At 49.4% G+C, this 16,273-nt stretch overlaps 1 protein-coding gene across 1 annotated transcript in view; it reads right to left on the reverse strand.

The window, feature by feature from the left end:
• Positions 1–16,239, reverse strand: part of LOC132994032 (lethal(3)malignant brain tumor-like protein 4) — a gene marked incomplete at its 5' end in the record, with an annotated part of 22,954 nt that extends 6,715 nt beyond the window's left edge. The window contains 7 exons of the mRNA XM_061064104.1: positions 10,481–10,551; positions 11,327–11,473; positions 12,813–12,923; positions 14,778–14,863; positions 14,942–15,018; positions 15,100–15,242; positions 16,111–16,239. Of these exons, the coding sequence (XP_060920087.1) occupies positions 10,481–10,551; positions 11,327–11,473; positions 12,813–12,923; positions 14,778–14,863; positions 14,942–15,018; positions 15,100–15,242; positions 16,111–16,239 (764 nt within the window). The remainder of the gene's footprint in view (positions 1–10,480; positions 10,552–11,326; positions 11,474–12,812; positions 12,924–14,777; positions 14,864–14,941; positions 15,019–15,099; positions 15,243–16,110) is intronic.
• Between the last annotated feature and the right edge of the window lie 34 nt (positions 16,240–16,273).

The raw sequence follows: 16,273 nt of genomic DNA on the forward strand, positions 1-16,273 counted from the left end.
TGACTCAATAAAAAGAAACATGACTCAGCAGGTGGAAACACGACTCAGCGGGTGGAAACACGACTCAGCGGGTGGAAACACGACTCAGCGGTTGGAAACACGACTCAGCAGGTGGAAACATGACTCGATACACAGAAACACGACTCAGCAGGTGGAAACATGACTCGATACACAGAAACACGACTCAGCAGGTGGAAACACGACTCAGTGGGTGGAAACACGACTTAGCGGGTGGAAACATGACTCGAAAAAAAGAAACATGACTCAGCGGGTGGAAACACGACTCAGCGGGTGGAAACATGACTCGATAAAAAGAAACATGACTCAGCGGGTGGAAACACGACTCAGCGGGTGGAAACACGACTCAGCGGGTGGAAACACGACTCGTTAAAAAGAAACATGACTCAGCAGTTGGAAACATGAATCGATAAAAAGAAACATGACTCAGCGGGTGGAAACACGACTCAGCGGGTGGAAACACGACTCGATACAAAGAAACACGACTCAGCAGGTGGAAACATGACTCGATACAAAGAAACACGACTCAGCGGGTGGAAACACGACTCAGCGGGTGGAAACATGACTCGAAACAAAGAAACATGACTCAGCGGGTGGAAACACAACTCGATACAAAGAAACATGACTCAGTGGGTGGAAACATGACTCAGCGGGTGGAAACACAACTCGATACAAAGAAACATGACTCAGCAGGTGGAAACATGACTCGATACAAAGAAACACGACTCAGCGGGTGGAAACATGACTCGATAAAAAGAAACACGACTCAGCGGGTGGAAACACGACTCAGCGGGTGGAAACATGACTCGATACAAAGAAACATGACTCAGTGGGTGGAAACATGACTCAGCGGGTGGAAACACAACTCGATACAAAGAAACATGACTCAGTGGGTGGAAACATGACTCAGCGGGTGGAAACACAACTCGATACAAAGAAACATGACTCAGCAGGTGGAAACACGACTCAGAGGGTGGAAACACGACTCGATAAAAAGAAACATGACTCAGCAGGTGGAAACATGACTCAGCAGGTGGAAACACGACTCAGCAGGTGGAAACACGACTCGATAAAAAGAAACATGACTCAGCGGGTGGAAACACGACTCAGCGGGTGGAAACACGACTCGATACAAAGAAACACGACTCAGCAGGTGGAAACATGACTCGATACAAAGAAACACGACTCAGCGGGTGGAAACACGACTCAGCGGATGGAAACATGACTCGATAAAAAGAAACATGACTCAGCAGCTGGAAACATGACTCAGCAGGTGGAAACACGACTCAGCAGGTGGAAACATGAATCGATAAAAAGAAACATGACTCAGCAGGTGGAAACACGACTCGATAAAAAGAAACATGACTCAGCAGGTGGAAACACGACTCAGCAGGTAGAAACACGACTCAGCGGGTGGAAACATGACTCGATACAAAGAAACACGACTCAGCGGGTGGAAACACGACTCAGCAGGCGGAAACGTGACTCAGCGGGTGAAAACACGACTTAGTGGGTGGAAACATGACTCGATAAAAAGAAACATGACTCAGCAGGTGGAAACACGACTCAGCAGGTGGAAACATGACTCAATAAAAAGAAAACATGACTCAGCAGGTGGAAACACGACTCAGCAGGTAGAAACACGACTCAGCAGGTGGAAACACGACTCAGCAGGTGGAAACATGACTCAATAAAAAGAAATACGACTCAGCGGGTGGAAACACGACTCAACGGGTGGAAACACGACTTAGCGGGTGGAAACATGACTCGATAAAAAGAAACATGACTCAGCAGGTGGAAACACGACTCAGTAGGTAGAAACACAACTCAGCAGGTGGAAACACGACTCAGCAGGTGGAAACATGACTCGATACAAAGAAACACGACTCAGCAGGTGGAAACATGACTCAGCGGGTGGAAACACAACTCAGCAGGTGGAAACACGACTCGATACAAAGAAACACGACTCAACGGGTGGAAACATGACTCAGCGGGTGGAAACACGACTCGATACAAAGAAACACGACTCAGCAGGTGGAAACATGACTCGATACAAAGAAACACGACTCAGCGGGTGGAAACACGACTCAGCGGGTGGAAACATGACTCAATACAAAGAAACATGACTCAGCAGGTGGAAACACGACTCGATACAAAGAAACACGACTCAGCGGCTGGAAACATGACTCGATACAAAGAAACATGACTCAGCAGGTGGAAACATGACTCGATACAAAGAAACACGACTCAGCGGGTGGAAACATGACTCGATAAAAAGAAACAGGACTCAGCGGGTGGAAACACGACTCAGCGGGTGGAAACACGACTCAGCGGGTGGAAACACGACTTAGCGGGTGGAAACATGACTCAATAAAAAGAAACATGACTCAGCAGGTGGAAACACGACTCAGCGGGTGGAAACACGACTCAGCGGGTGGAAACACGACTCAGCGGGTGGAAACACGACTCAGCAGGTGGAAACATGACTCGATACACAGAAACACGACTCAGCAGGTGGAAACACGACTCAGTGGGTGGAAACACGACTTAGCGGGTGGAAACATGACTCGAAAAAAAGAAACATGACTCAGCGGGTGGAAACACGACTCAGCGGGTGGAAACATGACTCGATAAAAAGAAACATGACTCAGCGGGTGGAAACACGACTCAGCGGGTGGAAACACGACTCGTTAAAAAGAAACATGACTCAGCAGGTGGAAACATGACTCAGCAGGTGGAAACACGACTCAGCAGGTGGAAACACGACTCGATAAAAAGAAACATGACTCAGCGGGTGGAAACACGACTCAGCGGGTGGAAACACGACTCAGCGGGTGGAAACACGACTCAACAGGTGGAAACATGACTCGATACACAGAAACACGACTCAGCAGGTGGAAACACGACTCAGTGGGTGGAAACACGACTTAGCGGGTGGAAACATGACTCGATAAAAAGAAACATGACTCAGCGGGTGGAAACACGACTCAGCGGGTGGAAACATGACTCGATACAAAGAAACATGACTCAGTGGGTGGAAACATGACTCAGCGGGTGGAAACACAACTCGATACAAAGAAACATGACTCAGCGGGTGGAAACACGACTCAGCGGGTGGAAACACGACTCGTTAAAAAGAAACATGACTCAGCAGGTGGAAACACGACTCAGCAGGTGGAAACACGACTCGATAAAAAGAAACATGACTCAGCGGGTGGAAACACGACTCAGCGGGTGGAAACACGACTCGATACAAAGAAACACGACTCAGCAGGTGGAAACATGACTCGATACAAAGAAACACGACTCAGCGGGTGGAAACATGACTCGATACAAAGAAACATGACTCAGCGGGTGGAAACACAACTCGATACAAAGAAACATGACTCAGTGGGTGGAAACATGACTCAGCGGGTGGAAACACAACTCGATACAAAGAAACATGACTCAGCAGGTGGAAACATGACTCGATACAAAGAAACACGACTCAGCGGGTGGAAACATGACTCGATAAAAAGAAACACGACTCAGCGGGTGGAAACACGACTCAGCGGGTGGAAACATGACTCGATACAAAGAAACATGACTCAGTGGGTGGAAACATGACTCAGCGGGTGGAAACACAACTCGATACAAAGAAACATGACTCAGTGGGTGGAAACATGACTCAGCGGGTGGAAACACAACTCGATACAAAGAAACATGACTCAGCAGGTGGAAACACGACTCAGCAGGTGGAAACACGACTCGATAAAAAGAAACATGACTCAGCAGGTGGAAACATGACTCAGCAGGTGGAAACACGACTCAGCAGGTGGAAACACGACTCGATAAAAAGAAACATGACTCAGCGGGTGGAAACACGACTCAGCGGGTGGAAACACGACTCGATACAAAGAAACACGACTCAGCAGGTGGAAACATGACTCAATACAAAGAAACACGACTCAGCGGGTGGAAACACGACTCAGCGGATGGAAACATGACTCGATAAAAAGAAACATGACTCAGCAGCTGGAAACATGACTCGATACAAAGAAACATGACTCAGCAGGTGGAAACATGACTCGATACAAAGAAACACGACTCAGCGGGTGGAAACATGACTCGATAAAAAGAAACAGGACTCAGCGGGTGGAAACACGACTCAGCGGGTGGAAACACGACTCAGCGGGTGGAAACACGACTTAGCGGGTGGAAACATGACTCAATAAAAAGAAACATGACTCAGCAGGTGGAAACACGACTCAGCGGGTGGAAACACGACTCAGCGGGTGGAAACACGACTCAGCGGGTGGAAACACGACTCAGCAGGTGGAAACATGACTCGATACACAGAAACACGACTCAGCAGGTGGAAACACGACTCAGTGGGTGGAAACACGACTTAGCGGGTGGAAACATGACTCGAAAAAAAGAAACATGACTCAGCGGGTGGAAACACGACTCAGCGGGTGGAAACATGACTCGATAAAAAGAAACATGACTCAGCGGGTGGAAACACGACTCAGCGGGTGGAAACACGACTCAGCGGGTGGAAACACGACTCGTTAAAAAGAAACATGACTCAGCAGGTGGAAACATGACTCAGCAGGTGGAAACACGACTCAGCAGGTGGAAACACGACTCGATAAAAAGAAACATGACTCAGCGGGTGGAAACACGACTCAGCGGGTGGAAACACGACTTAGTGGGTGGAAACACGACTCAGCGGGTGGAAACACGACTCAGCAGGTGGAAACATGACTCGATACACAGAAACACGACTCAGCAGGTGGAAACACGACTCAGTGGGTGGAAACACGACTTAGCGGGTGGAAACATGACTCGATAAAAAGAAACATGACTCAGCGGGTGGAAACACGACTCAGCGGGTGGAAACATGACTCGATACAAAGAAACATGACTCAGTGGGTGGAAACATGACTCAGCGGGTGGAAACACAACTCGATACAAAGAAACATGACTCAGCGGGTGGAAACACGACTCAGCGGGTGGAAACACGACTCGTTAAAAAGAAACATGACTCAGCAGGTGGAAACACGACTCAGCAGGTGGAAACACGACTCGATAAAAAGAAACATGACTCAGCGGGTGGAAACACGACTCAGCGGGTGGAAACACGACTCGATACAAAGAAACACGACTCAGCAGGTGGAAACATGACTCGATACAAAGAAACACGACTCAGCGGGTGGAAACATGACTCGATACAAAGAAACATGACTCAGCGGGTGGAAACACAACTCGATACAAAGAAACATGACTCAGTGGGTGGAAACATGACTCAGCGGGTGGAAACACAACTCGATACAAAGAAACATGACTCAGCAGGTGGAAACATGACTCGATACAAAGAAACACGACTCAGCGGGTGGAAACATGACTCGATAAAAAGAAACACGACTCAGCGGGTGGAAACACGACTCAGCGGGTGGAAACATGACTCGATACAAAGAAACATGACTCAGTGGGTGGAAACATGACTCAGCGGGTGGAAACACAACTCGATACAAAGAAACATGACTCAGTGGGTGGAAACATGACTCAGCGGGTGGAAACACAACTCGATACAAAGAAACATGACTCAGCAGGTGGAAACACGACTCAGCAGGTGGAAACACGACTCGATAAAAAGAAACATGACTCAGCAGGTGGAAACATGACTCAGCAGGTGGAAACACGACTCAGCAGGTGGAAACACGACTCGATAAAAAGAAACATGACTCAGCGGGTGGAAACACGACTCAGCGGGTGGAAACACGACTCGATACAAAGAAACACGACTCAGCAGGTGGAAACATGACTCAATACAAAGAAACACGACTCAGCGGGTGGAAACACGACTCAGCGGATGGAAACATGACTCGATAAAAAGAAACATGACTCAGCAGCTGGAAACATGACTCAGCAGGTGGAAACACGACTCAGCAGGTGGAAACATGAATCGATAAAAAGAAACATGACTCAGCAGGTGGAAACACGACTCGATAAAAAGAAACATGACTCAGCAGGTGGAAACACGACTCAGCAGGTAGAAACACGACTCAGCGGGTGGAAACACGACTCAGCGGGTGGAAACACGACTCGATACAAAGAAACACGACTCAGCAGGTGGAAACACGACTCGATACAAAGAAACACGACTCAGCGGGTGGAAACACGACTCAGCAGGCGGAAACGTGACTCAGCGGGTGAAAACACGACTTAGTGGGTGGAAACATGACTCGATAAAAAGAAACATGACTCAGCAGGTGGAAACACGACTCAGCAGGTGGAAACATGACTCAATAAAAAGAAAACATGACTCAGCAGGTGGAAACACGACTCAGCAGGTAGAAACACGACTCAGCAGGTGGAAACACGACTCAGCAGGTGGAAACATGACTCAATAAAAAGAAATACGACTCAGCGGGTGGAAACACGACTCAACGGGTGGAAACACGACTTAGCGGGTGGAAACATGACTCGATAAAAAGAAACATGACTCAGCAGGTGGAAACACGACTCAGTAGGTAGAAACACAACTCAGCAGGTGGAAACACGACTCAGCAGGTGGAAACATGACTCGATACAAAGAAACACGACTCAGCAGGTGGAAACATGACTCAGCGGGTGGAAACACAACTCAGCAGGTGGAAACACGACTCGATACAAAGAAACACGACTCAACGGGTGGAAACACGACTCAGCGGGTGGAAACATGACTCGATACAAAGAAACATGACTCAGCGGGTGGAAACACGACTCAGAGGGTGGAAACACGACTCAGCGGGTGGAAACATGACTCGATACAAAGAAACACGACTCAGCAGGTGGAAACACAACTCAGCGGGTGGAAACACGACTCGATACAAAGAAACACGACTCAACGGGTGGAAACACGACTCAGCGGGTGGAAACATGACTCGATACAAAGAAACATGACTCAGCGGGTGGAAACACGACTCAGAGGGTGGAAACACGACTCAGAGGGTGGAAACACGACTCAGCGGGTGGAAACATGACTCGATACAAAGAAACACGACTCAACGGGTGGAAACACGACTCAGCGGGTGGAAACATGACTCGATACAAAGAAACATGACTCAGCGGGTGGAAACACGACTCAGAGGGTGGAAACACGACTCAGAGGGTGGAAACACGACTCAGCGGGTGGAAACATGACTCGATACAAAGAAACACGACTCAGCAGGTGGAAACGTGACTCAGTGGGTGGAAACACGACTTAGCAGGTGGAAACATGACTCGATAAAAAGAAACATGACTCAGCAGGTGGAAACACGACTCAGCAGGTAGAAACACAACTCAGCAGGTGGAAACACGACTCAGCAGGTGGAAACACGACTCAGCAGGTGGAAACATGACTCGATACAAAGAAACACGACTCAGCGGGTGGAAACGTGACTCAGCGGGTGGAAACACGACTCAGCAGGTAGAAACACGACTCAGCGGGTGGAAACACGACTCAGCAGGTGGAAACATGACTCAATAAAAAGAAACACGACTCAGCAGGCGGAAACGTGACTCCGCGGGTGAAAACACGACTTAGTGGGTGGAAACATGACTCGATAAAAAGAAACACGACTCAGCAGGTGGAAACACGACTCAGCAGGTAGAAACACGATTCAGCAGGTGGAAACACGACTCAGCAGGTGGAAACATGACTCAATAAAAAGAAAACATGACTCAGCAGGTGGAAACACGACTCAGCAGGTAGAAACACGACTCAGCAGGTGGAAACACGACTCAGCAGGTGGAAACACGACTCAGCAGGTGGAAACATGAATCGATTAAAAGAAACATGACTCAGCAGGTGGAAACACGACTCGATAAAAAGAAACATGACTCAGCAGGTGGAAACACGACTCAGCAGGTGGAAACATGACTCAATAAAAAGAAAACATGACTCAGCAGGTGGAAACACGACTCAGCAGGTAGAAACACGACTCAGCAGGTGGAAACACGACTCAGCAGGTGGAAACATGACTCAATAAAAAGAAATACGACTCAGCGGGTGGAAACACAACTCAACTGGTGGAAACACGACTTAGCGGGTGGAAACATGACTCGATAAAAAGAAACATGACTCAGCAGGTGGAAACACGACTCAGTAGGTAGAAACACAACTCAGCAGGTGGAAACACGACTCAGCAGGTGGAAACATGACTCGATACAAAGAAACACGACTCAGAGGGTGGAAACACGACTCAGAGGGTGGAAACACGACTCAGCGGGTGGAAACATGACTCGATACAAAGAAACACGACTCAGCAGGTGGAAACATGACTCTATAAAAAGAAACATGACTCAGCAGGTGGAAACACGACTCAGCAGGTAGAAACACAACTCAGCAGGTGGAAACACGACTCAGCAGGTAGAAACACAACTCAGCAGGTGGAAACACGACTCAGCAGGTGGAAACACGACTCAGCAGGTGGAAACATGACTCGATACAAAGAAACACGACTCAGCAGGTGGAAACGTGACTCAGCAGGTGGAAACATGACTCAGCGGGTGGAAACACAACTCGATACAAAGAAACACGACTCAACGGGTGGAAACACGACTCAGCGGGTGGAAACATGACTCGATACAAAGAAACACGACTCAGCGGGTGGAAACACGACTCAGCGGGTGGAAACATGACTCGATACAAAGAAACATGACTCAGCGGGTGGAAACACGACTCAGCGGGTGGAAACATGACTCGATACAAAGAAACACGACTCAGCGGGTGGAAACACAACTCAGCGGGTGGAAACACGACTCGATACAAAGAAACACGACTCAACCGGTGGAAACACGACTCAGCGGGTGGAAACATGACTCGATACAAAGAAACATGACTCAGCGGGTGGAAACACGACTCAGCGGGTGGAAACATGACTCGATACAAAGAAACATGACTCAGCGGGTGGAAACACGACTCAGAGGGTGGAAACACGACTCAGCAGGTGGAAACATGACTCGATACAAAGAAACATGACTCAGCGGGTGGAAACACGACTCAGAGGGTGGAAACACGACTCAGCGGGTGGAAACATGACTCGATACAAAGAAACACGACTCAGCAGGTGGAAACATGACTCTATAAAAAGAAACATGACTCAGCAGGTGGAAACACGACTCAGCAGGTAGAAACACAACTCAGCAGGTGGAAACACGACTCAGCAGGTAGAAACACAACTCAGCAGGTGGAAACACGACTCAGCGGGTGGAAACATGACTCGATACAAAGAAACATGACTCAGCGGGTGGAAACACGACTCAGAGGGTGGAAACACGACTCAGCGGGTGGAAACATGACTCGATACAAAGAAACACGACTCAGCAGGTGGAAACACAACTCAGCGGGTGGAAACACGACTCGATACAAAGAAACACGACTCAACGGGTGGAAACACGACTCAGCGGGTGGAAACATGACTCGATACAAAGAAACATGACTCAGCGGGTGGAAACACGACTCAGAGGGTGGAAACACGACTCAGAGGGTGGAAACACGACTCAGCGGGTGGAAACATGACTCGATACAAAGAAACACGACTCAGCAGGTGGAAACGTGACTCAGTGGGTGGAAACACGACTTAGCAGGTGGAAACATGACTCGATAAAAAGAAACATGACTCAGCAGGTGGAAACACGACTCAGCAGGTAGAAACACAACTCAGCAGGTGGAAACACGACTCAGCAGGTGGAAACACGACTCAGCAGGTGGAAACATGACTCGATACAAAGAAACACGACTCAGCGGGTGGAAACGTGACTCAGCGGGTGGAAACACGACTCAGCAGGTAGAAACACGACTCAGCAGGTAGAAACACGACTCAGCAGGTGGAAACACGACTCAGCAGGTGGAAACATGACTCAATAAAAAGAAAACATGACTCAGCAGGTGGAAACACGACTCAGCAGGTAGAAACACAACTCAGCAGGTGGAAACACGACTCAGCAGGTGGAAACACGACTCAGCAGGTGGAAACATGACTCGATACAAAGAAACACGACTCAGCAGGTGGAAACGTGACTCAGCGGGTGGAAACAAGACTCAGCGGGTGGAAACACGACTCAACAGGTGGAAACACGACTCAGCGGGTGGAAACACGACTCAGCGGGTGGAAACATGACTCGATACAAAGAAACACGACTCAGCAGGTGGAAACATTACTCAGCGGGTGGAAACATGACTCAGCGGGTGGAAACATGACTCGATACAAAGAAACACGACTCAGCAGGTGGAAACATGACTCAGCGGGTGGAAACATGACTCAGCAGGTGGAAACACGACTCAGCGGGTGGAAACATGACTCGATAAAAAGAAACATGACTCAGCAGGTGGAAACACGACTCAGCGGGTGGAAACACGTCTCAGCGGGTGGAAACACGACTCAGCAGGTGGAAACACGACTCAGCGGGTGGAAACACGACTCAGCAGGTGGAAACATGACTCGTGTTTTACCTGTGGTGTCCGTTGTATTTTGCCCCTTTGATGTGTCCGATGCCTCTGCAGCCTGGGGTTGGACACACACCCTGAGGGGGAGAGGAGAGGGGGGAACAACCTGTCTCACACACACACACACACACACACACACACACACACACACACACAGTCAAAATCATCAATAAACCTGTCAGTCTCACCTACCTGTCTCTCTCTCTCTGACCTGTCTCTCGCCCTCTGACCTCTCTGTCTGACCTACCTGTCTCTCTCTCTCTGACCTGTCTTTCTCTCGATCTGACCTAACTGTCTCTCTCTCTCTCTGACCTGTCTCTCTCTCCCTCTGACCTGTCTGTCTGACCTACCTGTCTCTCTCTCTGACCTGTCTCTCTCTCCATCTGACCTCTCTGTCTGACCTACCTGTCTCTCTCTCTCTCTGACCTGTCTCTCTCTCCCTCTGACCTGTCTGTCTGACCTACCTGTCTCTCTCTCTGACCTGTCTCTCTCTCTGACCTACCTGTCTGACCTACCTGTCTCTCTCTCTGACCTGTCTCTCTCTCTCTGACCTGTCCATCTGACCTACCTGTCTCTCTCTCTCTCTCTGACCTACCTGTCTCTCTATCTCTGACCTGTCTCTCTCTCTCTGACCTACCTGTCTGACCTCCCTGTCTCTCTCTCTCTGACCTGTCTCTCTCTCTCTGACCTGTCTCTCTCTCTCTGACCTACCTGCCTCTCTCTCTCTGACCTGTCTCTCTCTCTCTGACATGTCCCTCTCTCTCTCTCTCTCTCTGACCTGTCTTGCTCTCTCTCTCTGACCTGTCTGTCTGACCTACCTGTCTCTCTCTGACCTGTCTCTCTCTCTCTGACCTGTCTCTCTCCCTCTGACCTGTCTGTCTGACCTGGGGGCGTGTCCAGTGGGTGTCCTGTGCGTTGACACCAGCCGACAGGATGGAGGTCACTGAGGTCGCTGTCACACCAGACATCAAACTGCTGCGACCAGCCGTCATAATGAACCTGCAGGTAAACACACCTGGTTACATCATGACATCACTCAGAGCCACAGACAGGTAGACACACCTGGTTACATGATGACATCACTCAGAGCCACAGACAGGTAGACACACCTGGTTACATGATGACATCACTCAGAGCCACAGACAGGTAAACACACCTGGTTACATGATGACATCACTCAGAGCCACAGACAGGTAGACACACCTGGTTACATCATGACATCACTCAGAGCCACAGACAGGTAGACACACCTGGTTACATGATGACATCACTCAGAGCCACAGACAGGTAGACACACCTGGTTACATGATGACATCACTCAGAGCCACAGACAGGTAAACACACCTGGTTACATGATGACATCACTCAGAGCCACAGACAGGTAGACACACCTGGTTACATCATGACATCACTCAGAGCCACAGACAGGTAGACACACCTGGTTACATGATGACATCACTCAGAGCCACAGACAGGTAGACACACCTGGTTACATGATGACATCACTCAGAGCCACAGACAGGTAAACACACCTGGTTACATGATGACATCACTCAGAGCCACAGACAGGTAGACACACCTGGTTACATCATGACATCACTCAGAGCCACAGACAGGTAGACACACCTGGTTACATGATGACATCACTCAGAGCCACAGACAGGTAGACACACCTGGTTACATGATGACATCACTCAGAGCCACAGACAGGTAAACACACCTGGTTACATGATGACATCACTCAGAGCCACAGACAGGTAGACACACCTGGTTACATCATGACATCACTCAGAGCCACAGACAGGTAGACACACCTGGTTACATGATGACATCACTCAGAGCCACAGACAGGTAAACACACCTGGTTACATGATGACATCACTCAGAGCCACAGACAGGTAGACACACCTGGTTACATGATGACATCACTCAGAGCCACAGACAGGTAGACACACCTGGTTACATGATGACATCACTCAGAGCCACAGACAGGTAGACACACCTGGTTACATCATGACATCACTCAGAGCCACAGACAGGTAGACACACCTGGTTACATGATGACATCACTCAGAGCCACAGACAGGTAGACACACCTGGTTACATGATGACATCACTCAGAGCCACAGACAGGTAGACACACCTGGTTACATCATGACATCACTCAGAGCCACAGACAGGTAGACACACCTGGTTACATGATGACATCACTCAGAGCCACAGACAGGTAGACACACCTGGTTACATCATGACATCACTCAGAGCCACAGACAGGTAAACACACCTGGTTACATCATGACATCACTCAGAGCCACAGACAGGTAGACAGACAGCTTACCTTCACCCTAAAGTCTTCTGTATCTGTTACCGTGGCAACACGGATAAGCATGGGGTTCCTCCTGTCGACCGCTTCTAGTCTGTGGTTCACCTGGAAACCATGAGGGGCTCTCTGATTGGACACAAAGACACCAGTCAATAATCAGCTCTCTGATTGGACCCAAGAGCTTCCTTACCTGCTCCTCCCTTCTATTCCTACTTCCTTACTTCTCTATCTTTTTATCCTTGTCTCCTTTCTGTCCTTCTCCACCTCCTTGTTTCCTCCTCTACCTCCATGTTTCCTTCTCCACCTCCATGTTGCCCTCTCTACCTCCTTGTTTCCTCCGCTACCTCCATGTTTCCTTCTCCACCTCCTTGTTACCCTCTCTACTTCCTTGTTTCCTCCTCTACCTCCATGTTTCCTTCTCCACCTCCTTGTTACCCTCTCTACCTCCTTGTTACCCTCTCTACCTCCTTGTTTCCTCCTCTACCTCCATGTTTCCTTCTCCACCTCCTTGTTACCCTCTCTACCTCCATGTTTCCTCCTCCACCTCCATGTTTCCTTCTCTACCTCCATGTTTCCTCCTCTACCTCCATGTTTCCTCCTCCACCTCCATGTTTCCTCCTCTACCTCCTTCTTTCCTCCTCTACCTCCATGTTTCTTTCTCTACCTCCATGTTTCCTTCTCTACCTCCATGTTTCCTCCTCTACCTCCATGTTTCCTTCTCTACCTCGATGTTTCTTTCTCTACCTCCATGTTTCCTTCTCTACCTCCATGTTTCGTCCTCTACCTCGTTTCCTCCTCTACCTCCATGTTTCCTCCTCTACCTCCATGTTTCCTCCTCTACCTCCATGTTTCCTCCATGTTTCCTCCGCTACCTCCATGTTTCCTTCTCTACCTCCATGTTTCCTCCTCCACCTCCATGTTTCCTCCTCTACCTCCTTCTTTCCTCCTCTACCTCCATGTTTCCTCCTCCACCTCCATGTTTCCTCCTCTACCTCCATGTTTCTTTCTCTACCTCCATGTTTCCTCCTCTACCTCCATGTTTCTTTCTCTACCTCCATGTTTCCTTCTCTACCTCCATGTTTCCTCCTCTACCTCCATGTTTCGTCCTCTACCTCCATGTTTCCTCCATGTTTCCTCCGCTACCTCCATGTTTCCTTCTCTACCTCCATGTTTCCTCCTCCACCTCCATGTTTCCTCCTCTACCTCCATGTTTCCTCCTCCACCTCCATGTTTCCTCCTCTACCTCCATGTTTCTTTCTCTACCTCCATGTTTCCTCCTCTACCTCCATGTTTCTTTCTCTACCTCCATGTTTCCTCCTCTACCTCCTTCTTTCCTCCTCTACCTCCATGTTTCCTCCTCCACCTCCATGTTTCTTTCTCTACCTCCATGTTTCCTTCTCTACCTCCATGTTTCCTCCTCTACCTCCATGTTTCGTCCTCTACCTCCATGTTTCTTTCTCTACCTCCATGTTTCCTTCTCTACCTCCATGTTTCCTCCTCTACCTCCATGTTTCCTCCTCCACCTCCATGTTTCCTCCTCTACCTCCATGTTTCCTTCTCTAACTGCATGTTTCCTCCTGTACCTCCTTGTTTCCTCCATGTTTCCTCCTCTACCTCCATGTTTTTTCTCTACCTCCTTGTTTCCTCCTCCACCTCCATGTTTCCTCCTCTACCTCCATGTTTCCTCCTCCACCTCCATGTTTCCTCCTCTACCTCCATGTTTCCTTCTCTAACTCCATGTTTCCTCCTGTACCTCCTTGTTTCCTCCATGTTTCCTTCTCCACCTCCATGTTTCCTTCTCCACCTCAATGTTTCCTCCTCTAACTCCATGTTTCCTCCTGTACCTCCTTGTTTCCTCCTCCACCTCCATGTTTCCTCCTCCACCTCCTTGTTTCCTCCTCTACCTCATTGTATCCTTCCCCACCTCCTTGTTACCCTCTCTACCTCCTAGTTTCCTTTATTATCTAGTTGTTTCCTCACCAGTGTGAATGCTGAACTGGGAGCAGCAGTGGAACCAGTTTCCTGCAGGTAGTCCTCCCACAGGAAGTTCTCTGGACTTGGATGACCTGAGCAAAGAGAGCACATGGTGATGCTGCAGAGTTCAGAGTGTGACAGCGTGAGGAATGTGTGTACAGGTGTAGTACCATGTGGAGCAGTCAGGGGGCGCCCCTGTTCTTCACACCAGCCAACAGGATGGATGTAAGGACTGCTGCTGTCACACCTGATCAACACAATCAGAACAGAATATCACAATGTTACCTGTCTCTCCTCCACCTGTCTCTCCTCCACCTGTCTCTCTTACCAGTAGTCATATGTGTCATCCCAGTTGTCAAAATGAACTCGAAGCTGGTCATCGATGACATCAGCAACAGAGGCGACACAGACCAGTCCAGGGTTCTTCCTGTCGACCGCCTCCAACCTCATCCCCACAGAGAAACCACAGCTCTGAGAGACAGACAGGCAGAGAGACAGACAGGTGATACAGGTGCTACAGCTCTGAGAGACAGACAGGTGAGACAGGAGCTACAGCTGTGAGAGACAGACATGCAGAGAGACAGACAGGTGAGACAGGAGCTACAGCTCTGAGAGACAGACAGGCAGTGAGACAGACAGGTGATACAGGTGCTACAGCTCTGAGAGACAGACAGGTGAGACAGGAGCTACAGCTGTGAGAGACAGACATGCAGAGAGACAGACAGGTGAGACAGGAGCTACAGCTCTGAGAGACAGACAGGCAGAGAGACAGACAGGTGAGACAGGAGCTGCAGCTCTGAGAGACAGACAGGCAGAGAGACAGACAGGTGAGACAGGAGCTACAGCTGTGAGAGACAGACAGGTGATACAGGGGCTACAGCTCTGAGAGACAGACAGGCAGAGAGACAGACAGGTGAGACAGGGGCTACAGCTCTGAGAGACAGACAGGTGAGACAGTAGCTACAGCTGTGAGAGACAGACAGGCAGAGAGACAGACAGGTGAGACAGGAGCTACAGCTCTGAGAGACAGACAGGTGAGACAGGAGCTACAGCTCTGAGAAACAGACAGGTGAGACAGTAGCTACAGCTCTGAGAGACAGACAGGTGAGACAGGAGCTACAGCTGGGAGAGACAGACAGGCAGAGAGACAGACAGGTGAGACAGGAGCTACAGCTCTGAGAGACAGACAGGTGATACAGGGGCTACAGCTCTGAGAGACAGACAGGCAGAGAGACAGACAGGTGAGACAGGAGCTACAGCTCTGAGAGACAGACAGGCAGAGAGACAGACAGGTGATACAGGGGCTACAGCTCTGAGAGACAGACAGGTGTGTACTGACTTCAGTGCGACGGGTGAACAGTGTGGGCGGGGCAGCATGAGAGCCGGTGGACTGAAGGTAGATGGGCCAATCAAATTGTGTCTCACTGTGACCTGTAGAGAGACAGACAGGTGACTGTGTCAGAATGTTTCACTGAGAGGGCGGGACTTCCTGTTCTCACCTT

Source organism: Labrus mixtus, chromosome 19 (genome assembly GCF_963584025.1).
Source record: "Labrus mixtus chromosome 19, fLabMix1.1, whole genome shotgun sequence".
Lineage (NCBI taxonomy): Eukaryota > Metazoa > Chordata > Actinopteri > Labriformes > Labridae > Labrus > Labrus mixtus.